This window comes from Oryctolagus cuniculus, chromosome 7 (genome assembly GCF_051225735.1).
Source record: "Oryctolagus cuniculus isolate XC-2025 breed Fujian yellow rabbit chromosome 7, ASM5122573v1, whole genome shotgun sequence".
Taxonomy (NCBI): Eukaryota; Metazoa; Chordata; class Mammalia; order Lagomorpha; family Leporidae; genus Oryctolagus; species Oryctolagus cuniculus.
The window spans coordinates 87,315,743-87,343,049 of NC_142873.1; the positions used below are offsets into that span (position 1 = coordinate 87,315,743).

The 27,307-nt window shown below is 37.2% G+C and overlaps 1 protein-coding gene across 1 annotated transcript in view; it reads right to left on the reverse strand.

Annotated features, from left to right (window-relative positions):
- The window catches only part of SPATA1 (spermatogenesis associated 1), a 78,760-nt gene that overhangs the window by 404 nt on the left and 51,049 nt on the right, over window positions 1-27,307 (reverse strand). Inside the window, 6 exon segments of the mRNA XM_008264965.5 lie at window positions 1,803-1,901; window positions 5,700-5,878; window positions 9,926-10,051; window positions 10,816-10,927; window positions 22,765-22,819; window positions 23,567-23,669. Of these exon segments, the coding sequence (XP_008263187.3) occupies window positions 1,803-1,901; window positions 5,700-5,878; window positions 9,926-10,051; window positions 10,816-10,927; window positions 22,765-22,819; window positions 23,567-23,669 (674 nt within the window).

The window sequence follows — 27,307 nt, forward strand, 5'->3', positions numbered from 1 at the left end:
AACTCTTTGAAGACTCTTTGTATGCACAGATTCAATTCCATCTTCCACAAACTTCTTGAAGTGCCCTTTTATACAGGGATAATGTAATTGAACTGTCCTACAAACCAGACAGAACAAATTTTATTTTTTGCTTGAGCTTCAAAATTTGCTGTTTTTAATATGTACATAAATTAGTAAACAAAAAAAACAAAACTCAGAAATTCAAAAACAATATTAACTCTTAGCACTTAGTAACTGAACAAATATTTAAGAAACATAAGCACTCTTCTAGTGCATTTACCCCTTTGAATTTTTTCAAAAATTTTATCTGAAGCAGATATTCATGGATTCCCATTTTATAGCTGAGGAAACTTGAGACCCAAAGAGGCTAAGTAACATGCTTAGGGTTTAAAACTAGAAAATGATGCAGTCAGGATACAAACCCAATCTACCTGGTACCAGGACCCTTGCTATTCCAATTACTGTCTAAGAACCAGTAGCATTAGCACTGTCTGGGAACTTGGCAAGAATGAAGAGTCTCTGGTACCCAGACCTCCTGAATATTTTTTAACAGGATTCCCCAGATATCAATGAAACTTTGAGAAAACCTTAGTTCTGAATCTGAGATAGGACTGTTTTGGATAGTTCATTCAGAAACTAATAAATACTTATTATAATGTCTCTTATGTACCAATCACATAAGAGATCAAACACAAGATTTTCCTCTCTCATTTTATAAGCTGAAGACTTTGTTCCCTTTTTAGATTTTAAACTTGCCAGTGCTAAGCCAGGGTGTAGCCTCAAAAATACTGCTAGTGAAAAGAATCTAGAATCATTACTGTTCAATATAGTAGCTGGTTCTATATATATTAAATCTACATTAACTAAAGTTAAATAAAATTTAAAATTTGGTTCCTACATCGCACAAGCTCAGTATCTGTAGGTGACTAGTGGCCACTATGTTAGATGGTATACATATGGAATATTTGTATAATCACAAAAAGTGCTAGTGGACAATCCTAATTCTAGAAAGGGGTCATTACTCTGTGTCATAAAGCTTTTTCTGATAAAGAATGAATTGAGAGCATTCATGTAATTTCTTATTTTCCTGTTCTATGAGTTTATTTGTATGAAAATATGTAATCCTATTTTCTGTTTAACAAAAGAGCTTTCCAAGACTTCTTTATTTCAGAAAGTATTCGTGTGCTGTGATAATTATACACAATTCTTATCAGATCTTATGCCCAAAACGCTCCACTGAGCGTTATAAAAGCTCCTAAGGAAGAAACAAAGTTAACTAAGGTGTAAGTCTCTGCCTTGAAGGAAACTTAACATGTAATAGAAGGTCCATGATTCATATTAAAAATAAACAGCATATAAATAGTAAGTGTGTATAGATAATATACATTATATATATATATATATATCTAAAACCAGCGAGAATGAGATAATTACCAAATAGAGGGGGGAAAATTAAATGGGAGTTAAAAGGAGAGGTCAGTGGTTTGTCAGACTTATTTATAAATGACAGTAAAATAGGAAAATTACCTCTTTTAAAATAGCTTTTGAGACCATAATGACTCACAAGGCCATTTTACCTTTAATTCTTCTTAGTGAAAATTTGCTAAAATTTGTTACAACATGCATCTTTTCACAGGGTTTACTTCCTGCACTTTTTTTTCTCATGCTTGTTGTTGTTAAGGCAGCAGTATTAAGACCAGCATTCCTGCCTACCTTTATAGTATCAACATCCAAGTTAAGACACTGAAATATTTTATTTCAAGACAAATGTTATAAATAAGATGAGGAAAATTTTAAACTACCTTAACTTCTATTATGAGTTTCATTTTGTCAGTATCCAATTTTCTTTTAAGTTGGTCAATTGCATGCTGTACCTCAGTGATCTGGATTATAAGGTAATTCTGTGTGAGATATATAAAGATGTACTTATTTAGTCTATACATTTTATACAAGATATACTGCTTTGAAAACACACTTATGAAGTGATAACAAATATTAAAAGACAAATCATGAAAACAACCTATCCCATAAAATAAACATTACTTTGGAATAAATTCCTATTCTGATTACTGCTAATTTCCTTAATTTTGTGAATTATTTCTCTTCTGCCTAATACCATTATTCATTTTCTACTTAAAACAAAACTTGTAAAAGCTATCATTAAATTAACACTATAAAGCCAACAACTATTGCTATAAAAGAAATAAGTAGGGGCCGGCACCATGGCGCATTGGGGTTAATCCTCTGCCTGCGGCACCAGCATCCCATATGGATGCCGGGTTCTAGTCCCAGTTGCTCCTCTTCCAGTCCAGCTCTCCGCTATGGCCTGGGATAGCAGTAGAAGATGGCCCAAGTGCTTGGGCCCTGCACCTGCATGGGAGACCAGGAAGAAGCACCTGGCTCCTGGCTTTGGATTGGCGCAGCTCTGGCCATTGTAGCCATTTGCGAGTGAACCAATGGAAGGAAGACCTTTCTCTCTGTCTCTCTCTCTCACTGTAACTCTACCTGTCAAATAAATAAAATCTTAAAAAAATAAATAAATAAGTGAGGTTTAAGATACTAGCAAAACTTTAGAAATTGGCACATGAATGGGGCTGGTGTTGTGGTGCAGTGGGTTAAACCACTGCCCTCAACAATGGCATCCCATATGAGTACCAGTCTCAAGTTTCAGCTACTCCAATTCCAATCCAGCTCCCGTCTAATGTTCCAGGGGAAACAGTGGAAGACAGCACAAGTACTTGGGTCTGTGCCACCTACGTGGGAGACCTGGATGGTGTTCCGGGCTCCTGGCTTCAGCCTGGCCCAGCCCTGACCATAGTGGCTATTTGGAGAGTAAAACAGCAGATGGAAGATCTCTCTTTCTTTGTTTCTGTCTCTCCCTCTTTTTGTAACTCTGTCTTTCAAATAACAATAAAATAAATCTTTTTTTAAAAAAAGGCATATATGGCTGGTACTGTGGCAAAGCAGCTTAAGCAGCTGCCTGCAATGCAGCATTCCATTTGAGCAATGGTTCCAGTCCTTGGCTGCTCTGCTTATGATCCAGCTCCCTGCTAATGTGCCTGGTAAGGTAATGGAAGATGGTCCAAATGCTTGGGCCCCTGCCACTCATGTGGGAGACCTGGATGGAGTTCTAGGCTCCTGGTTTCAACCTGGCTCAGCCCTGGCTTTTGTGGCCATTTGAGGAATGTAACTCTGAATTTCAAATGAATACATCTTAAGAGAAACCAAAAAACTGTTGTTAAAAAAAAAGAAATTGGCATAATGGCTTGTTAGCTAAGTCAGATTAAAATTATTTTAAAATATTTAGTAGTGAAACACTACATTTTTTAATACAAACAAATCTAATAAATTGTGAAGACTTTTGTCCAGAGAAGTTTAATTAGGTACAATCTCCATTAAAGAAGTTTATGTAAGAACTTTAAACTACATTTATAAAAAAATTCTTATCCTGAACTTAATAAAAGAATGAAGTATCAGCTATGCCTTTATAAAAAAGATCATTAGTATTTTTTAAAAACTGATTTATACTAATTTTTTTAAAAAGATTTATTTATTTTGAGAGTTACAGAGAGAAAAGGCGAGACAGAGAGGTCTTCCATCCACTGGCTGACTCCCCAAATGGTCGCAATGGCCAGGGCTGGGCCAGACTAAAGCCAAGAGCCAGGAACAGCTTCTGGGTCTCCCACATGCGTGCAAGGGCCCCAGGACTTGGGTCATCTTCTGCTGCTTTCCCAGGCACATCAGCAGGGAGCTGGATCAGAAGTGGAGCAGATGGGACTCAAACCAGCCCCCATAGGAGATGTGGGCACTGCAGGCTGGGGCTTAACCCACTACACCACAGCTCCAACCTCAAGGATCATTAGTATTGACAAACCATTACTTAAGCCTATTTGGAGTTTATATTAAATTATCTAAAACAGGCCAGCGCCGCCTGCGGAGCCGGCACACAGGGTTCTAGTCCCAGTCGGGGCGCTGGATTCTGTCCCAGTTGCCCCTCTTCCAGTCCAGCTCTCTGCTGTGGCCTGGGAATGCAGTGGAGGATGACCCAAGTCCTTAGGCCCCTCCCTGCACCCGCATCAGAGACCAGGAGAGGCACCTGGCTCCTGGCTTCAGATCAGCGCGGTGCGCCGGCCGCAGCAGCCATTGGAGGGTGAACCAATGGTAAAGGAAGACCTTTCTCTCTGTCTCTCTCTCTCACTGTCCACTCTGCCTGTCAAAAAATAAAAAAAATAAATTATCTAAAATAGTAAGCTTTTAATATTTCATCATGTCTAAAGTTAAATATTTGCTCTTCATCATAATTAACTTATCTTTAAAATCTTTTGTGGGAGGTCAATCCAACAAAAATCAAGTTATTAAATGGCCTCTAGAATTTTTTATCTGTTGTTTAATTATATTGAATTAATAATAAACTTCATGCTTCGGATCTAAGTTAAGATTATCTCAAGAAAATGTGAACTGGTCAAAATTTCCTATTTTCTTTACACTATCAATAACTGTAGTGGACTGCTGGCCTCCTACTCTATTTTTTAAAAAATTTATTTGACTGGTAGAGTTATAGTGAGAGAGAGAGACAGAGAGAAAGGTCTTCCTTCCATTGGTTCACTCCCCAAATGGCTACAATGGCCAGAGCTGCGCCAATCCAAAGCCAGGAGCCAGGTGCTTCTTCCTGGTCTCCCATGCGAGTGCAGGGGCCCAAACACTTGGGCCATCCTCCACTGGCCCCCAGGCCACAGCAGAGAGCTAGACTGGAAGAGGAGCAACCGGGACTATAACCCGGCACCCATATGGGATGCTGGTGCTGCAGACGGAGGATTAACCAAGTGAGCCACGCACTGGCCCCATCTCCTACTCTATTTCATCAGGTATTCACCTTTCCTGTAGTCAGGAAACGTGGCCCCATCCATACTTAAGAGGTAGATGCTGATCAGTCTAAATCAGTTGGTACATAGCATTCCTTGGTAACTATTAATGATCTCAGGGTGGGTCTGGTTGATCCACCGCTAAGCTAAAGAGAAAGATTTGGGGCCGGCGCCGTTAATCCTCCACCTGCAGTGCCGGCATTCCATATGGGCGCCGGGTTCTAGTCCCGGTTGCTCCTCTTCCAGTCCAGCTCTCTGCTGTGGCCCTGGAGGACAGTGGAGGATGGTCCAGCTGCTTGGGCCCCTGCACCCGCATGGGAGACCAGGAAGAAGCACCTGGCTCCTGGCTTTGGATCGGTGCAGTGCCAGCCATGGCAGCCATTTGGGGAGTGAACCAACAGAAGGAAGACCTTTCTCTCTGTCTCTCTCTCACTGTCTGTAACTCTACCTGTCAAATAAATGAAATAAAATAATAAAAAAGAGAAAGATTTATATATTCCATTATTCAGGGAGTGGCTTCCATCTTGTTTTTGAGATATGTAGCCCTACTTGCCTTTGGCAACTCAGTTGCTATTTATTAGAAAAAGAAGTCTTCCAATGAAGCCAACACTAAAAATAATGAGATAACATTGGAAGCACCTAGATTTTTAAGGCTATCATTATTAAGCTGCTGACTGTATCTCCTATCAACCATCCTCCCATTCCATGTCATGAATTTTGTTTAAGCAAGTTGAAGTCCAAGTTTCATTATCTGCAGCCTAAAACCTCTAAATACTGACAATTATAACACATGCATTTTTGAATAGAATAATTGTACAGGGACATATTTGGTAATACTTTAGAGTCTGTAATGTTTGCCAGATTTTTTGGTCTCATCTTGATCTCCCTGGCTTCAAGTTGCATCATCAATTTTTTATAGTAAAGTTCCAAATCTTCTCGAAGTTTTGTTAAGACCTCCTCCAATGATGCTGTCACTTTCTTAGTTTCAAGGTATTTTTTCTTCCAACTATCACAGGCTACAAAAAAAGCAAAGGCTAGGTTTAATATGGTTAAAGGATTAAATTTTTCAGCTTGCAAACAGATAATGTGTATTTAAATCATTTTCCTCCCCTTCTCTTCTCCCTCCCTTATATTCTGAGGACATTAGAGCTAAGAGAGAAATATTTGTTGGACAGAAAAAGAAATTGCCTAGTAATACAGTAAAAAAGTGATACATTCAGAGGACACAAACACATTTTCCTTTAAACATGTGATCGAGTCTGAAAAGTCTTTGTTAAAAAAAAATACTTTGGTGGGCATTTAGTCATGGAGATGGCAGTTAAGATGCCTGTGTTTGATTCTGGTTCTGCTCCTGATTCCAGTTTCCTGCTAATGTAGATTCTGGGAGGCAGTGGCTGGTGGCTTAAGTAACTGAGTTTCTGCCACCCACATTGGAGACCTGGATTGGGTTCCTGGCTCCTGGTTTTGGCCCTGGTCTAGCCCTTTGCTGGTATTTGTGAAGTGAACCAGCAGATGGAATCACCTTCTCTGTCTCTCTTTCTCAAAAACAAAATTAAACATAAACAAATACCAAACTAGCTAAAACTAAATTTTAAAAAACTATATTTAAAACTATTATATATAATATATATTAAAAACTATATTTATTTTATTTTTGCATAATCTTTTTTGTAATAATTATCTATATAATTAAAACTGCACAAGTAGAAGACATAATATATTTTAAAAGATTGTTCTGGGGCAAGTGCTGTGGCGTATTATGTAATCCTCTGCCTGTGGTGCTGATATCCCATATGGACACCGGTTTGAGTCCCAGATGCTCCACTTCTGATCCAGCTCTCTGCTATGGCCTGGGAAAGCAGTGGAAGATGGCCCAAGTCCTTGGGCTCCTGCACCTGTGTGGGAGACCTGGAGGAGGCTCCTGACTCCTGGCTTCGGATCAGCACAGCTCTGGCCATTGCGGCCACCTGGGGAGTGAATCAGTGGATGGAAGACCCCCCCCCCCCCCAGCCTCTGCCTCTCTGTGACTCTGCCTTTCAAATAAATAGATAAATCTTTAAAAAAAAAAAGATTGTTCTTTTTTTTAGCTCTCATAATCAATGTTTTGTGAAATCTGCTGATTCATTATTTATCAGAATTATTCCAAATATTTCCCCCAAATTCTATAATATGTCAGAGTTTCTTAATTCTGGAACCCTTGTTTGATAATTTTTTTTTTTTTTTGACAGGAAGAGTGGACAGTGAGAGAGAGAGACAGAGAGAAAGGTCTTCCTTTGCAGTTGGTTCACCCTCCAATGGCCACTGCGACCGGCGCGCTGCGGCCGGCGCACGGCGCTGATCCAATGGCAGGAGCCGGGTGCTTCTCCTGGTCTCCCATGGGGTGCAGGGCCCGAGCATTTGGGCCATCCTCCACTGCACTCCCTGGCCACAGCAGAGAGCTGGCCTGGAAGAGGAGCAACCGGGACAGAATCCGGTGTGCTGGCGCCGCAAGGCGGAGGATTAGCCTAGTGAGCCGTGGTGCCGGCCTCCTTGTTTGATAATAGAAATTAAACACATCCAGTTTAGGAAATTACTTTGACACCAGATTCTAAGTAAAAATGTAAAACAGAACTATAAACTATATGCTATTTTACTAGAATATACTATGCTTATTTCTTTCAGAATATCATGGGAATGAATACCCCAAATCTGAAAGTTCTACATTATAAGGTGATCTGATGAAAATTATATAGTCATTTGGAACTTCAGCTCTAGATTTTAGCTATTTATTTCCCCCATGCTCTCTTATGCAATTCCTCAGCAACTTCTGGTACTACAGCCTAAATACTTTTTTTTTTTTTTTATTTGATAGGCAGAGTTAAACAGTGAGAGAGACAGAAAGAAAGGTCTTCCTTCCGTTGTTTCACTCCCCAAATGGCCGCCACGGTTGGTTCTGTGCCGATCCGAAGCCAGGAGCCAGGTGCTTCTTCCTGGTCTCCCATGCGGGTGCAGGGGCCCAAGCAGCTGGACCATCCTCCACTGCACTCCCGGGCCACAGCAGAGAGCTGGACTGGAAGAGGAGCAACCGGGACTAGAACCCGGCGCCCATATGGAATGCTGGCGCCGCAGGCAGAGGATTTACCAAGTGAGCCACGGCGCCAGCCCCAAGCCTAAATACTTTCAACATACGATATATTCTACCTTCTTCAGTGCTGTCTCCAGTCAATCCCTCTCATCTTTTATAAAATAAAGAAAAAATTGTATTGCTTTTCTAACTGGTATCTTTGCATCCACCATTGCCCCTCTAAATGCTATTCCATACAGTAGTCACTTCTGAAATTTCTGAAATATTTTTCAAATCATGTCAATCCTTAGCTTAAAATCCTCTAATGGCTTCCACCATATTTGGAATAAAATCCTAACTCCTTGACTTGGCCTGTGTGTTCCTGGTCTACCTTTGTGATTTTATCTCCTACATTCCTCTGTATTTATCACGCTTCAGCCATACTGGCCTTATTTCAGGCCCTTAATACTCTAAAGGTCATTCTATCGCCAGATCCTGATCATTACAGTCCTTTCTGTTCAGACTGCTTTATATCATTCTACTTACCTGTCTCCTTATTAATACGATTTTAATGGTATCTCCTTAGAGAAGCCTGCCTGGAATCCTAGCTAAAGCACTTCCTGCCCTGCCCCTTTACTCTTTGCTCTTCTTAGTTGGTGTCTCACTCTGATCAGTAACTGATACGGTCTTATTTGTTTCTTGTCTGTCTCTTCTCACTGGAAAACCAGCTCCCTACATGTCTTGTTCATTGCTGCATCCTCAGCAACTGAAACAATGTCTGGCACAGAGTAGGCTCAACAAATATTTTATGGCTAATACATGCTTTCTATCTTGAACCACTCCTGTTAAAATAGAAAGTGACTCATCATTCCCATTTTATAAACAGAAAGAGTGAGGCACAAGAAGGAGAAATAACCTGCGTAAGTAAAAGACTTATTTGGTATTAGAATCCAGGCCTTGAGATTTCTACTTCACTGTTCCAATTTGTCTGATAAAATCACTCTTTTAACATTACCACAAGGCTGGCCACTGCCACCATTTCTAAGATAACATTTTAACAATATAAGGCAAAATATCCAGAAATATTTCCTGACATTGTCTATAACCTTCAGTCAGCACAAAAACAATAATTTTGCTGTAAACTGAGAATCCTAAAACTAGTTAAATGCCGTATATTCCTTTTATCCTCATAATCCTAATATACAACCCAAAATGCTGGCCTCCCAAATAATTTAAATCTCTCAAACCATTATTCTATACTTTTTTCATCCTGGTTCATCTTTCCATTTTCACCAGTCCTAATAACTCAGTTTCCAATCATATTGCAAGAAGACTTAACTTTTCCTAATTTCCCTCATTCATTCACTTTAGTAAGGCAGACACACACATACACACACACCAGGAAAACCAAACACCTAGGGGAGTCCTGGGGACTCAGCAAAGCCTTCTACAACAAGTGCTATCTAAGCTGACAGCCAGGTGAACAAAAAGGAAGAGGGTAGGATGAAGTACATGTTGAAGGGAAAAGAATGCCTGAAGGCCTGGAGTCCAGAAGCATACTCAACACTTTTCCTGAAGCCCTCTCTTCATCTCTTAATCTAATTTAGGTGTTCTTTCTTTGTATTCCCAGCCATAGAGTTGTATGATTCCTCTATCATAACATTCATTGGGATCTATAATTAATTGTTTTGAGTAAATTAATTACTTTTATTTATTTGAGAGAGAGAGAGAGACAAAAGTAGTGAGAGAGAGTTTTCTTACTCTGTTGGTTCATTCCTCAAAAGCCTACAACAGCCAGATTGGCCAAAGCCTGAGCAGTCCTAAGGAGCCTTCCACATGGGTGACAGGGACCCATGTACTTAAACTATCAACCACTGCCTCCCAGGGTGAACATCTACAGGAAGTTGGAATCAGAAGTGGATCTAGGAGTTGAACATTAAGACAGCAAATATTAATTATAACTGTATTAATATTCCAAAATTAATTCTGCAAAACTTCAGAAGTATGTAATAAACTATACCATGATAGCGCTTCAATTTGTTCTGTTCAAATAGCTTTTCAACTTTTTTTAATAGTACTTCTCTAATTCTTTCCAGATGTCTTCTTTCTTCCTTTACTTGTTTCATTTGCTCAATAATCTTCTCTCCTAAAGAGATTATAACCCATATTCATCAATGTCTAAAAGCACAAAAGGGTTCATATTTTAAAAGATGGAGTGTAAAACTTAAGTGTCTAAAAGAACAAAAATAAAATTTGCCCCAAACTCGTATTTTTCTTGCTGCATTTACCAATATGGAAAATGTAGAGGAGTAATTTCAGCTTCAAAGAGTGATACACAGGAGATTTATAAAATAGTACATTTTTTGCATTTACATATATGATTAGAAACTAGGTAAAGCTCAGATAGTTATGCTTATGCTTTTTTGGTTTAATTATTTTGGCAAATTTATCTTGGATCCAAAGTTGCTGAACTTACATTTTCCATGGAAAATTAGGGTATATTTTTAAAATGAAATATTAGTGACTACACAATGCAGCAGTCAACATAAAATTAATATCAGTTTTCAATACAGTAAAAGATATGCGTGTACTTTAAAAAGTTTGTTGAAATGGAATTAAAGATAAATTCATTTTAGTACCAGAAATTTTTTTTAAACCATGCAGTTTTTGTACAATACTACCTCTCATGAACTTTTTGAATACCGCTTGCCTATAATAAATTTTAACATTGTAAGTGTACAATTCAGTGACATTAAGTACATTCACACTGCTGCACAATCATCACCACCATATATCTCCAGAACTTTTTAATCTTCCCATCCTGAAACTCTGTATGTATAAAATAATGACTATCCAGTAACATACTTTACTTCACAGAATCATCTGTACTTAAAGTGTGACAATACTTACTCTCAATCTGTAAAAAAGAGGGATCAGTTATTTCTGAAGAAAGAACAGGATGACAAGGAAGTGAAGGAAAATCAGTAAGATCTGGTAGGGTGATACACTCTTTTTCACCTGTCTGTAAGAAAACATGAAAATCACGTCTTTTTTTCACCTCTCTGTATTTGATGATACATATGAACAATGCATTATTTTACTTATAGGGAGATGAACTCCCAATTCTGTATTCATAGCTACAGATTCTCTCTCATGCTCCAGACCCTCCACTCCACCGTAACTTGGACATTATATTATTTTCTTTTCAAACATAATTTCCTGACAAGATTTCTGGTCTCAGTCACTTGTTATAACTTTTCAAAGTTTTCTAGGGTAACTACTGATTTTTTTCATGTTTAGTCAATTGTGATAACTTACAGTTGTTTAGAAAACTGATTATTTTATCACTTTCAAAATTCTAGCAGTTTTACATTTTATTCTCATATATTATCTTACCTGTGTTTGTGTTTATATTGCCTTAATCTTTTCTAATTTTTGTGTTTTTATTATTTAACAAATATTTTCTCTAATTTACATATTTTGTCCATTTGAAAGACAGAGAGGCAGAGAGAGAGATAGAGAGAGGGACAAAGAGAGAGAGACATCTATCTCCTGGTTCATTTCCCAAGTGCTGGCAAATTACCAGGAACTCAATCCAGGTCCCCAAGTGGATGCCAGGGACTCAACTACCTGTTTTATCACCTGCTGCCTCCCAGAGTGTGCATTAGCAGGATACTGGAATGGAGAGCAGAGCAGGGACCCTGGGAGAACTGGATTGTGGGAGGGACGTGAGGAAGCAAGGGGGAAAAAAAGAAGGGAGGGAGACAGGAAGGGAGTGAGGGATAAAGGAAGGGAGGGAGGGAGGGAAGGAGGGAAACTGCATTTCACTACAGCAACAGAAGAGGGTGCTCCTGCTCTAAGAAACACCAAAACACTCCATATTTCTCAACAACAAAAATAAGTAAACACAAAGTCTATAAAATAATCAAGCATCCACACAGTTATTTATGAATAAAATCTCAACTCTGAGAGCTGAAAACAAGACAAAACAGAATTATGAAGCAGAGAACTTAACAATGATCCAAAAATAGATTAAATATAATTATGCAAGCATTTGTAGATATTATCAAACACCATAAAATAGACATTTAAAAGCTTGAATGAAAATGTAAAACAGAGGCCAGCATTGTGGTGTAGTGGATTAAGCCACCGCCTGTGATGCCAGTATCCCATATGGGTGCCGGTTTGAGTCCTGGCTACTTCACCTCCAGTCCAGCTCCCTGCTAATATGCCTAGAAAAGCAGCAAAGGATATCCCAAGTGCTTGGGCCCCTGCACCCACTTGGGAGACTTGGAAGAAGCTTCTGGCTCCTGCCAGGCCTAACCCCTGATGTTGCAGTCATCTGGGGAGTGAGCCAGCAGATGGAAGACTTGTTTTTCTTTCTTTATCTTTCTCTCTGTAATTCTTTCAATTAAATAAAGAAATAGATACTCAAAAAAGAATGGAAAAACAAGTGGAAGATGTGAAATCTAAGTTGGCCAAATACAAGAAAGAAATTAAGAAAAAATCAAAATTGTCTCAAAATTGAGTAAATTCACAGGTATCCAAGAGGGAACAGACATGACCAAAAATACAGTAAAGATAACAAGAGGAGAAATAAAAGGAGCCAAGAAAAGGAAACATAAAGAAAATAATAAAATGGTGCAGAAAGAACATGATACAAAAGGCAAAGAAGATCTAAGATAAATTGTGGTCCTTGTAAAAAGATAGATCTATTTAAAGTTATAATTTTAAAAACATTATTGAAATAAAGTAAATCTTAGGGTTGGAGCTGTGGCGTAGCAGGTAAAGCTGGCATCCCATATAGGCGCTTGCCTTATTCTGGCTGCTCCACTTCCCACTCAGCTTCCTAATGGCCTGTGGAAAGCAGACTCTCCATTCCATTATAACTTGCACATTATATAATGCACCCCTGCTCATATGAGATACCTGGATGAAGCTCCTGGCTCAGGCCTGACCCAGTGCTGGTCATTGCAGCCATTTGGGGAGGGAACCAGTAGGTGAAGATCTCTCTCTCTTTCTCTCTGCAACTCTAACTTTCAAAATAAATAACTTTAAAATGAGAGAGAGAGAGAGAGAGAAATAAAGAGAGAGAGAAAGAAGGAAGAATGAAAATAAGCCCTGAATTTTATACTGAAAAAGGCCCACTATGTACCTAGAAAAAAAAACAAACAAACCTAGAATTCTCAACTGAGAGATAGCCAGGTAAATATAGTGAAGAAATCCTCTGGATTTCCAGGCCAAAAAATACCCAAATCAGTTTACAAAGAAAAAGAAATCAGGTTGGTATCACACTTCTAAATAATAATATATAAATCAAGAAATCATAGAGCGACATTTTAAGGAGACTCAAGGGAATTGAGCAAAGGATTTTACAGTCAATCAAATTATCCCTTAATTATCAAGGTTCAAGAGAAGGGATCAGCAATCCTCTATAAAGGGCCAGAGAGTAAATAAATATGCACAGGCCACATATAGCCTCAGCCATACAGTCTTCCTTTTATCTTTGTCATCATTCTCTAAAAATGTAAAAACACTCTTAGCTAGCAAGCCTTATTAAAGAGGCTGTATGCCTTAGTTTGCTCATTCCTGCTCCAGGGAGTTTTAAATGTGCTGGAACTAAAGCAATAATGTACTCAGGAACTTTTCCTACTACAAGTTGTAGTTCAACCAAGACACGATGGAAAAATTTTGGTTGCCCTAAATATAAGATATAGAAGACAGAGCACAATTTTCAATAGAACAAATCAAAACCAAAGCATAATTTTTAAATATATTTAGTCAAACACTTTTGATACTTTTCTCCTTTTGATACTCCTTGAATTATTTTCTTAATTTATTTTGCAAACTGCTCATTATAAAAATTTACTTATTTATTTGAAAGGCAGAGTTACACAGAGAGAGAGAGAGAGAGAGAGAGAGAGAGATCTTTCAGGTTCACTCCACAGATGGTCGCAACAGCCACAGCTAGGACAGGCTGAAGCGGGGAGCCAGGAGATTCATTTGGGTCTCCCACATGAGTACAAGGGCCCCTTGGGTCATCCTCTGCTGCTTTCCTAGGTTCATTAGAAGGGAGTTGGGTGGAAAGTGGAACAGCCGGGACATGAACTAGCACCCATATGGGATACTCATGTTGCAGAAGGCAGATTAACCCGCTTTACCACAACACTGGCCTCTCCAAAGCATAATTTTTAAAAAAAGAAAACAAAAGACCAAGAACACTGGCACAAATGTATTATTAGAAAAGTAAACACTACAATAAAGATACAAAACTTCCTAAATAGCAGATAGAAAAAAAGCATAGTAAAAGATACACAGTAACTATAACAACAAATAAAATGACAAATCTATGACCAAACATATCAGTCCCATCAATAATGTAAATGGAAACATACATCTCTTCAATAAAAAATATTTTTCAACTGGGTCACAAAGCAAAACCTGACTTTAGGCTGTACATAAAATACATTCCTAAAATGAAATGATTCAGAAAAGCTGACAAAAAGGAGTAAGTTGATGAATGGAGCTACACCAACTAAACAAGGAAAACGAAACTTGGGTGTCTTGATATGCATTAGGAAGAATTGAGGCCAAAAATTATAGCACTAAAGGAGCCAAAGAAGGACACTTCGTAATGCAAATGCAGTAATATTCACACAAAAACAACTTTAGGCTAAATAATACAGATAAACGTACCTAAGAAAGCACAGAAGATACAAGGATAAATAGTAACACACTAATCAAAGGAGATTTTAACATACTGTTCTAAATCTAAAACATAGAAAGAGAATGTGGAAAGAGTTAAATAGGGGCATGGGATATTGAAACAATGTATTCACCAAGGTAGACAACAGATAAATCATAAAGTGGGAGAAGATAATTGCAACACCCAGAAGCATCAAAGGACTATCTCCCAGAATGTAAAATATCCCTACTTAATCAGAAATAAATGGCAGATAACCCAATAGACATACTTGAACAACTAATTTTTAAGACTATAAAAGTGTGATCAATGAAATATGAAAGCATGATGAACTTTGTGGATAATCACAGTGAAATAATGTTAAGCAGCCACCAGACTGCCACCAGTTTTAAAGTGTGAAGGCAGCATGTTTTATTGAGGATGTAGAAAAACAGGAAATCTTTTGGATTCCTAGGGGGGGTGTTCATTTGTACAAGCATCTTAGAACACAATTTAATGTAACTTAATTAAACAACAGATAGCCATTTTCAAAAACTCTAGACACAATACATTCCTCTCCTGTTTGTGTGCACTGTTTGTAAGAGGTAAAGGTTAGAAATGATACAAATATCCATCAACAACTGAACAACAAACCTGCTGGAGATTTCATGCCTTTGAGGCAGAACCCAAGGGCCATGAGTGGTAATTCTCCTACCAGGGCTTGTACAGACTCCATTAGCTTGTAACCATGGAAAAGGTAATATAACTTTCTGTGTTTTAGTTTTCTCATCTGAGGAGGAGGATAATAGTACCTCCTCAGAGTGTTGTGGAATTAAATGAGATAACATATGTGAAGCACCTAGGACACAGGTGCTCAATACATGCTATCTAATTGCTGCTTTATTATGATGATGTTAGATATTTATTTCAGTGGTTCAAAGCATGAACTCTGGAGCCAGTTCAGACCATTAGGATCAAATTCGAGCACCAGGATCTTCCACCTACAGGTATGACCTGGGTAGTTTTTTCACCTTTAAATGAGGATGATAACCATACCTGCCTTATAAGCTTTTTGTGAGGATTAAATGAATCAATATGTGTAAAATACTTAAAAGAGTGCCTGGCAGTTGTTGTTTATTATTGGTATCATTAAAACCAATTCATCTTACAAATATTTTACAAATTCTTAAAATTTCTCCATTATTTCTAAGAACACACTGGATGATGCTGACATTGTGGCATAGTGGGGTAAGCTGCCACCTGGCATCCTAAGAGTGCTGATTCTTACCTGGCTGCTCCACTTCCAATCCAGCTCCCTGCTAACATGCCTGAGAAAGCATCAGCAGATGCCCCAAGTACTTAGAACCCTGAACCCACATGGGAGACTCGAATGGAGTTCCAGCCTCCTGGCTTCAGCATGGCCCAACCCTGGCTGGCACTCTGCAGAGTGAACCAGCAGATCAAAGATCTCTTTTCCGCTCTCTCTCTCTCTCTTTCTCTATCTCTGCCTTTCAACATCTTTAAAAAAAATTAGAGGCCAGCACACTCAAGTCCCAGTTACTCCACTTCTGATCCAGCTCCCTACTAACGTACTTGGGAAAGCAGCAGAAGAGGGCCCAAGTTTTGGGGCCCCTGAACCCATATGGGAGACCCAGATGAAGTGTCTGAATCCTGGCTTTGACCTGGCCCAGCCTTGGCTGATGTGGTCATTTGGGGAGTGAACCAGCAGATGGAAGTGCTCTTTCTCTCTCTGTAACACTTTCAAGAAGATAAATCTTAAAAAAAATTCATACTGGGGCTGGCACTGTGGTGTAGTAGGCTAAGCCTCCACATGCAGCATTGGCATCCCATATGGGCACTGGTTCATGTCTCAGCTGCTCCTCTTCTGCTGTGGCTTAGGAAAGCAGTGGAAGATGGCTCAAGTGCTTGTGCCCCCTGTACCCACATGGAAGACCCAGAAGAAGCTCCTGGTTCCTGGCTTCAGATCAGCTAGGCTCCAGCTGCTGTGGCCATTCAGGGAGTGAACAAGTGGATGGAAGACCTTTCTCTGTCTCTCTCTCTGTTTGTAACTCTACCTCTCAAATAAATAAATAAAATCTTAGAAAAAATTCATACTAAGAAGTACAGAAACTTCTCAATTTGATGCAATCCCAAATGTTAATTTTTGTTTTGACTGCCTGTGCTTCTGGGGTTTTTCCAAGAAGTCTTTGCTGGTACCTATATCTTGCAGGGTTTCTCCAATGCTCTCTAATAATTTGATGGTGTCGGTCATAGATTTAAGTCTTTAATCCACGTTGAGTGAATGTTTGTGTAAGGTGAAAGGTAGGGGTCTTGCTTCATGATTCTGCAATTTTCCCAGCACCATTTATTGAATAGACTGTCCTTGCTCCAGGGATTGGCTTTGGATCCTTGATCAAGTACAGGTTGGCTGTAGATGTTTGGATTGATTTCTGGTGTTTCTATTCTGTTTCATTGGTCTATCCATCTGTTTCTGTACCAGTACCATGCTGTTTTGATTACAACTGCCCTGTAGTATGTCCTGAAATCTGGTCTCATGATGCCTCCAGCTTTGTTTTTGTTGTACAACATTGCTTTAGCTATGCGAAGTCTCCTGTGTCTCCATATGAATTTCAGCATCATTTTTTCCAGATCTGAGAAGAAGGTCTTCGGTATCTTGATTGGTATTGCATTGAATCTATAAATTGCTTTTGGGAGAATGGACATTTTGATGATACTGATTCTTCCAATCCATGAGCATGGAAGATTTTTCCATATTTTGGTATCCTCTTCTATTTCTTTCTTTAAGGTTTTGTGATTTTCATCATAGAGATCTTTAATGTCTTTGGTTAAGTTTATTCCAAGGTATTTGATTGATTTTGTAGCTATTGTGAATGGGATTGATCTTAGAAGTTCTTCCTCAGCTGTGGCATTGCCTGTGTATACAAAGGCTGTTGATTTTTGTGCATTGATTTTATATCCTGCTACTTTGCCAAACTCTTCTATGAGTTCCAATATTCTCTTAGTAAAGTTCTTTGGATCCCCTAAATAAAGAATCATATCATCTGCAAAGAGGGATAGTTTGAGCTCTTCCTTCCCAATTTGTATCCCTTTAATTTCTTTTTCTTGCCTAATAGCTTTGGCTAAAACTTCCAGAACTGTATTGAATAGCAGTGGTGAGAGTGGGCATCACTGTCTGGTACCAGATCTCAGTGGAAATGCTTCCAACTTTTCCCCATTCAATAGGATGTTGGCTGTGGGTTTTTCATAAATTGTTTTGATTGTATTGAGGAATGTTCCTTCCATACCCAGTTTTCTTAGAGTTTTCATCATGAAAGGGTGTTGTATTTTATCAAATGCTTTCTCTGCGTCTATTGAGAGAATCATATGGTTTTTCTTCTGCAGTCTGTTAATGTGGTGAATCACATTGATTGTTTTGCGAACATTGAACCATCCCTGCATACCAGGGATAAATCCCACTTGGTCTGGGTGGATGATCTTTCTGATGTGTTGTTGCATTCTATTGGCGAGAATTTTATTGAGGATTTTTGCATCTATGTTCATCAGGGATATTGGTCTGTAATTCTCTTTCAATGCTGCATCTTTTTCCAGCTTAGGAATTAAGGTGATGCTGGCTTCATAGAAAGAATTTGGGAGGATTCCCTCTTTTTCGATTGTTCTGAATAGTTTGAGAAGAATTGGAGTTAGTTCTTCTTTAAATGTCTGGTAGAATTCAGCAGTGAATCCATCTGGTCCTGGGCTTTTCTTTGTTGGGAGGGCCTTTATTTCTGTTTCAATTTCTGTCTCAGTTATGGGTCTGTTTAGGTTTTCGATGTCTTCCTGGTTCAATTTAGGTAGGTTGCATGTGTCCAGGAATCTATTCACTTCTGATAGATTTCCCTGTTTGCTGGCATACAAGTCCTTGTAGTAATTTCTGATGATTCTTTTTATTTCTGTGGTGTCTGTTGTTACGTTTTCTTTTTCATCTCTGATTTTGTTGATTTGGGTCTTTTCTCTTCTTTTTTTTAGTTAGTTGGGCCAATGGGGTGTAAATTTTGTTTATTTTTTCAAAAAACCAGCTCCTCGTTTGGCTGATTTTTTGTAATTTTTTTGGATTCAATCCTGTTGATTTCTTCTCTGATTTTAATTATTTCTCTTCTCCTACTAGATTTGGGTCTGGTTTGCTGCAGATTTTCTAGATCCTTGAGATGAATTGAAAGCTCATTTATTTGGTGCCTTTCCAATTTCTTGATGTAGGCACCTATTGATATAAACTTTCCTCTTAACACTGCTTTTGCTGTATCCCATAAGTTTTGGTATGTTGTGCTGTTATCCTCATTTACTTCCAGAAAAATTTTGATTTCTCTTTTGATTTCTTCTATGACCCATTGTTCATTCAGGAGCATGTTGTTCAATCTCCATGTGTTTGCATATGCTCTAGGGATTCCTGAGTTGCTAATTTCCAACTTCATTCCTTTATGGTCTGAGAAGCTGCATGGTATGATTCTAATTCTTTTGAATTTGCTGAGACTTGCTTTATGGCCTAGTATGTGGTCAGTCCTAGAGAAGGTTCCATGTACTGCTGAGAAGAATGTAAAATCATTAACTGTAGGATTGAAAGTTCTGTAGATATCTGTTAGATCCATTTGGGCTATAGTGTCATTTAAATCTACTGTATCCTTGTTGATCTTCTGTCCTGTTGATCTGTCTATTTCTGAGAGTGGAGTATTGAAGTCCCCCAGTACTATTGTATTGGGGTTTAAGTCTCCCTGTAAGTCCCTTAAAAAATCTTTTAGATAAACCGGTGCCCTGTAGTTAGGTGCATATACATTGATAATTGTTATATCTTCTTGTTGTATTGATCCCTTAATCATATAGTGTCCCTCTTTGTCTCTCTTAACAGTTTTTGTGTTAAAGTTTATGTTGTCCGATATTAAGATGGCTATGCCTGCTCTTTTTTCATTTCTGTTGGCATGGTATATCTTTTTTCCAGCCTTTCACTTTCAGTCTGTATGCATCTTTGTTGGAAAGATGTGTTTCTTGTAAGCAGCAAATAGATGGGTTTGTTCCTTAACCCAATCAGTCAATCTGTGTCTTTTAACTGGACAGTTCAGACCATTAACGTTCAATGTGACTATTGATAAGTAGTAACTTTGCCCTGCCATTTGCCAAAGATATTTTCTAATAAATGCTTTGAACTTCCTGTGATCTTTTGCTGTGAGGTTTCCTTCCTTTACCTTCTTTCATACTGATGACCGTGTTTCTGTGTTTCTGTGTGTAACACATCTTTAAGCATCTTTTGCAGGGCTGGACGAGTGGCGACAGATTCTTTCAAAAATACATTTATTTATTTTGAAAAGCAGAGTTACAGAGAGAAAGACATAAAGAGACATAGATAGTGGTCTTCCATGCAATGGTTCACTCTGCAAATGGCTGCAATGGCTGGGGCTGGGTTGTACATATTTGAGGAGTGCTGTGTGGTATTTCCATATATGTAAGAATGTTTGATGATCAAACCAGGGTAATTACCATATGCATCATCTCAAACACTGAGATGTTAAGAACATTAAAGACTTTCTTCTAACTATTTGGAAATATATAATAGATTATTGCTAATGATAGTCACTCTACTGTGCCTTGCAACATTAGAATATATTCCTCCCTTCTGTTTGGTGGTATCCAATTACCAACTGAATTTTACAGATGAAGAAGCTGAGTAGCCTGCCCAGGTCATACATACAGCTGGGAGGTACTAGAGCTGGAATTTGATCCTAATGGTCTAGACTGGCTCCACTGCCCTCTCCACTACCTTCCCATTCACTGGTAACCATTATTTCACTCTATTTCTATAAGATCAACCCATTTACTTTTCATGTGTGACTGAGAAAATGTGGAATTTTTTGTCTGTGGCTGGCATATTTCATTTCACATGACATCCTCCAGTCTCATCCATATTGTGACATGTGACAGGATTCCTCTGTGTGTGTGTGTGTGTGTGTGTATGTGGCTAAACAGTATTCTGTTGAGCACTAACACCACAGTTTCTTTATCCATTCATCCACTGATGAACACTTTAGTTGAGTCTATATCTTGGCTACTATGAGAAGTGGTACAGTGAACACAGTGGGTGCCGATGTCTCTTCTATAGGCTGATTGCCTTGCCTTTGGCCATGTACCCAGTAATTGAGGTCCTCGATCAGTAGTTCTGTTTTTTCATGTTTTAAAGAACCTCCATACTGTTTTTCATAATGCTATACTACTTTACATTCCCATCAACACTGTTGGGGTTTTCTTTTCTTTTCTTTTCTTTTCTTTTCTTTTCTTTTCTTTTCTTTTCTTTTCTTTCTTTCTTTCTTTCTTTCTTTCTTTCTTTCTTTCTTTCTTTCTTTCTTTCTTTCTTTCTTTCTTTCTTTCTTTCTTTCTTTCTTTCTTTCTTTCTTTCTTTCTTTCTCTTTCTCTCTCTTTCCCTCTTTCTTTCTTTCTTAAAAAACTTTTTATATAGAAACTGTCAACATTTTTGGAAATTGAAGCAAACAACATAATGAACTCTTATGAGTCCATAACCCAGTTTCAATAATTATCACCACATGGCTAATTCTGTTTCATGTATGCCCTAGTCAGCTGGGTTTTTTTCTTTCTTTTTTTTTTTTTGGCTGGTGTTTAATGGATATTTTTATTTTTGTTTTTGCTTTTGGTTGTTAAAATTGTTTAAGTTTTAATTAGTTTTTAATACATTCAGTATAGTTTGCACATACAATTCTAAGAATATAAATATTTCCTTCCTCCCTCTCTCTCCCCTTTCTTTTTTTACTTTGAGATAACATATTTTAAATTTAAATTACAGTAAAATAATTAATGCCTCACCAAATAACAAGTTTAACAAGTAAAAAGCAAAAAACCTTAGTTTAGTGGGAATACAGACAATGGTTATAAACAATAATTGAATGCAAATATGACCATTTTACCATATAGAGTTAATTAAAACTGTAGACGGATAACGTTCTGAACCATTGGTTTGATAAAGGTATAAAACAAGTTTTACAAAACCATATTTGCAGCAATACTGATACACCCAAGCATTTCTTTCTTTTTTTTTTTTTATTTTAGCTCCCACATATAAGAGAGAACATGCAGTGTTTGTCTGTGTCTGGTTTATTTCACTCAACATGATGTCCTCCAGTTGCATCCATTTTGATGCAAATGGTAGAATTTAATTCTTTTTTTATATCTGAATAATGTTCCATGTGTATATATCCCTCATTTTTTCTATCCATGCATCTGATGATGAACACATTGGTTGATTCCAAATTTTGGCTATTATCAACAGTGCTGCTTTAAACATGGTGGTGCTGGTATCTCTTTGATACATTGCATTCAAATCTTTGCAGCACATACCTAGCAGTGGGATTCCTGGATCAACAAATCAAATACAAGTCTATTTCTAATGTTTTAAGAAATCTCCACATTTTTTTTACAGTGGCTGCACTAATTTACATTCCCACCAACAGTGTATAAGTGTTCCCCTTTCTCCACATCTTCACCAGCATTTGTTACTGGCTTTTGCATTTTAGCCATTCTGACAGGGGTGAGGTAGTATCTCATTGTAGTTTTGATTTGCATTTCCCTGATGGCTACTGATGTTGAGCATTTTTTCATATATTTGTTGGCCATCTGTATTTCTTCTTTTGAGAACTATTGAGGTCCTTCGCCCAATTTTAATTGGATTGTTTTTCTGTTGTTGAATTTTTACGTTGCTGATATTTGAAGTGTTAACATCTTGAAACTACTGCTATTCAAATTAGTTAACTTAGTGAAGATCACACAGCCAACCACTAGCATACCTCTTCTTAATGTGCTAATCTGTCCTAAAGAGCTGAGCCAATCAAATACAAGTATCAATGTATTAAAGTACAAGTCAGCTGTTAAAAGTGCCACTTAAATGAAGATTAGTGTACCTTAATACTAGTAATAAAATTTGAGAGGAGAATCAAAAAGTGTTAGTGTATAATATATTCCCCTTCATATTTGGGCATATTGTATACTGTCACAAAAGCAGAGATAACTACTGAACTACCATTGGCAATAATGATTTTAGAATATATTACAAGGGAACTTAGGTATTTTAATTTTATTTCAACTTCTATATATTATTTTGTAATGTCACATTTAAAAAAACTTACCTGATTGTTCTGTCTTCTGATAGCTGAATCATCTTCATTTTTCCAAATAAACTGACTTAAAGAGAGTGACAGATATGAAAGTCATATTAAAACATAATTCCATGAATTTAGCTTTTCATAATTTAACTATTTTATTTGGTGGTATATTAGGCACAAATACAAAATTATTCTTTTTAAATAAGCCTGATAACATTATCATATTTTCTTTCAAAATCATTAATGATCAGCAGAAATTACATTTAACACAACTAACAAAATCATATTTCATTATAGTACTACCAAATTCAAATCATAGTCCAATTTCTATGGCAGGAAAATATAACCAGAAGTTTTAGAAAGTATTTTGCTTATAGATATTTTGTGAATGATAACTGTCTATTAAAATTCATCTTAACTTCAAAAGACTCTACAGAATTCTCAGTACTATAATTTTGAATGAAATGATACCAGTGTAAAATTTAAGCACATTGATTAGTTTACCTATAACCAAGAATCCAAGAGAGGACAAATTTGTTCTAACAAAGGCAAATAAACAGAAACATTTCTCTGTGATCAGGTTGCCTCTGATAACAAAAAGATTACAATAGAAATACATATAAGAAATTATTACTCATTATATTCAAGAGGAATGTTCATCTGTAACAGTAAAGATAGAATCAAAGAAATTTTAGCTTAAAAAAATCACTAATCTCACTCATATATTTGTTATGATTAGAACTCCTCATAATAGTACTCTGGATACATCACTCTTTTTCTTACAGTTTAGAGTATAACATGTGGAATCAGCATCTATACTAATTACCTTTTTTTATTGCTACAATAATCATTATCTGAATCTTCCAATGATTCTGGCAACTCAGAATTTCCAATTTGATTTTTTGCAGTCTGGCTTTCTTTTCGAACGGCTTTTTCCCCAGGTGAGGTTGATATTCATCCATGGCAGATAAAGTTCAGAATATTAAGAAAATACTAAAATAAAATTTTGTTTTATATGTATACATTATAATCTTGTCCTACATATGTTTCAGAATCTCCATGAACTTTACAGATGCAAAACAATAATTTCCAAAGTGAATTTCATGAAACATTAGTTCTTGTGAAAAGAATATTCTTTGGTCAATTCAGGTTGAGAGGCATTTAATTAAGCAACACTAAATAGGAACATAACACCCTAAACACCCATCCACACACATACTCTTATTGCAGGATTTCTCCATCTCAATGTACAAAATGAATCTGAAAGGAGGTAAGATGGATTTTTCTTAAATTTAGTTCTCTTCAGAAAATTTTTATCAAAAGCCTCTTTTGAAATAGTGCTCTGAGGAACCTCTGGAAAATACTGAGCATAAACCGTCATTTATTATTGTGAAATAACATTTTCATTTATAAAATTTCCTTTCACTTTAACAGAATTTATCTGTCTTAAAAATATTAACATTATTGTTGTACATTATCTGTTAATATAGGTTTTTTCCCCATGGAGAAAAAAACTTAGAAACAAATGAGTCAAACTAATATTTGAAAAGTCATTTCACAAGAACTGCCACAATAATTGTAAGATGAAGCGCTTATTGGCTTAATTTTGGTTTGGCTGCTACCATTTATTTCCCAACTGGCATAAAGACAGCAGACAGAATTTTCTGAGAGATCTATTCAATGCAAAATGAAAAATATATGGAAATAACAGCCATTTAAAAGCTAATAGTAAAATACAACTTCTCCTACCCACCCCCAAAAAGAATTACCACTGCAAAACTCAATAGATTCTGAGTTAATTTTGATAGGTATATAGAATATGTATCTGTTATTCCTAGGAACAGCATAGAACAGGATGAACTGCTCCCTGCAACACCTGTGCAATATAATACAAAATAAAAGCAAACCTATTTACTTTAGAAAAAAGTAATACAATGGTATGGGAACTATAATTTTTATAGATACATAATCTATTGGATAGGTAGGTTCACAGAAAAGGGAGTGATAACTATGAAATTAAGTTTTGAACTGCAAGCTGCTTTCATAGCAAAGACGACAGAGGAATGTAAACAAAGAGATAGGCATGTATAACGCACATGGTACTAATAATGTATGCAGCATTTGTATTAACAGTGAAAATTTCGGTATGTTCAGTGTTGTAAATCAAGAGCTGAAGGCCTGGCATTGTCATAGCAGGTACAACTTTAGGTAAGTTATTTCTCTAATTTCAGCTTTCTTATCTCTGAAATGGCATCGAGTAAGTAAAACACCCAACACAGTGCCCAATCCTTAGAAGTCTCTTGATGTCATGCTCTGATTTCTGTCCCACTAGCACTCTCCTACTTCAGCTTTTATATACCCTTTCAGTCCTATCACCTAAGATTTTTTTTTGTTTTTTTTCTACAACTAAAATCCAATCATGCCACTCCTATTAAAGCCTTCAAAATGGCTTACCAATGCCTACTAAATTCCTTAGCTTTATAAATAAGGCTCTTGCAATTTAAATCTCTACCTACCGTTCCAGAAATACCAGTTCATGATACTTCTCACTCCTCTCGCTACCTACATACTCTAATAATAATAGTGCATTAATAATAGCTAAAAATTACCAAACCAACTACCACATTAAGTCAATCCTGGAGACTCCATTCATAACATGACCTACATAAAGAAAGCCTTTTGGAGGTAGGCAATGAATAATCTGCATGGTCATACATTGCAACTCTGGCTTGGAAGTCAGAGGAGGAGGATTTTTTTATGCCATGTTTTTTGGATTTTTTTGGATTTGGGGATGTTTGCATGGATTAGGGATGCTCAGATTGTAGTTTTGTCCTTCTTTAATGTATTTCCAAGAAATAAACCTTGCATATCTCACCAGACATAATTTTCCAAAGAGGAAGATGACTCAAATATTAGAGGAAAATGAATAGTGCAAAGTTAGGATTAAATAGGCAGAATAAATAGGAAGAAATATGAAGGAATGATCTGTTAAAATAGACTAATGAAAAATTTGCAAATAAATTCATTTTTCTTGTGGCACAGCAGGTTAGGCTGCTGCTTACAATGCTGGCTTCCGGTATCAGAGTGTCAAGTCAAGTCCTGGCTACTCTGCTTCCTATGCAGCCTCCTGGTAATGAGCCTGGGAAGGCAGCCAGAGATGATCCAGGTACTTAGGGCCATAACACCCCTGTGAGAGACAGGAATGGAGTTCCTGGTTCTTGGCTTTGACTTGGCTCAGACCCAGCTGTTGTGGCCACTTAGGGAGTGAACTATTGGGATGAGACTCTCTTTATCTGTTGCTCTTTCAAATAAATCAATCTTAAAAAAGAAAGCTAGAGCACCTTTATTAATAATAGACTAAGTAAACTTCAAAGTGAAGACTATTATCAGAGGTAAGAGAAATATTACATAACATAGGGATAAAGTCATCAGGATACAATAATTATAAATATGTGTGCACCAAAAACAGAGCTTCAAAATTTGTAAAGCAAATATAGATATTTGCAGATATCACAAAGCAAAATGTCAGTATTAGACTAGGTAAATGGATTACAATGGTATGGTATAAAAATGCAATTAGAGTAGTATTACATGTGACAACACTGATGAATGCAATACATCTTATATCTATCTACCTATCCATTTATCTATAAATATATGACATTTAAAACAAAACAAAGCCATATTTTTAAGTGATACAAAGGAGGGTTGTGAAAGTATAAAGAAAAATAAGAAAACAATTTTCACAGAAAGTAACATATTAGTTATCCATATGGGGGAAGGAGAAGAATGTGGTCAGAGGAAAAAAAAATGAAGTTAGAAAGTCTTCTAGTGAAATGAACACTATGAGAAACAGTGACTTGATCAGCCCTCACCCTGATTGTTGATGAGCAACTTAATACTTTATTCCTTTTAGTATTTTTTTTTTGTCCTACTTAATACTATTGGTTGAACTCTGTAATTAACACACAATTATTCTTAGGTGTTTAAATTTAACTGAAAAGTGATCCCTGTTAAATTTAAGAGTGGGAATAAGAGAGAGAGGAGATGTACAATTTGGGACATGCTCAATCGGACTTGTCCCAAATGGTAGAGTTAGAAACGTGCCAGGGGATTCCAATTCAATCCCATCAAGGTGGCATGTACCAATGCCATCTCACTAGTCCAAGTGATCAATTGCAGTTCACAATTGATCATACTGATAGGTCTAAGAGTCAAAGATATCACATAAACAAGACTTGTGTCTGCTAATACTAACTGATAGAATTAAGGTGAGAACAATCCAACATGGGAATTGGGATACACAGCAGACTCATAGAATGGCAGGTCCTAAACAGCACTCTGGCCTCAGAATCAGCCCTTAAGGCATGCGGATCTGGCTGATGAGCCCATGAGAGTATTTTAGGCATGGAAAGCCAAGACACTCTGGCAAAAACAAACAAACAAACAAACAAAAAAACCCTAAATGAAAGATCTCTGCGAGTGAGATCCCAGTGGAAAGAACAGGTCATCAAAGAAGGAGGTACCTTTCTCTGAAGGGAGGAGAGAACTTCCACTTTGACTATGA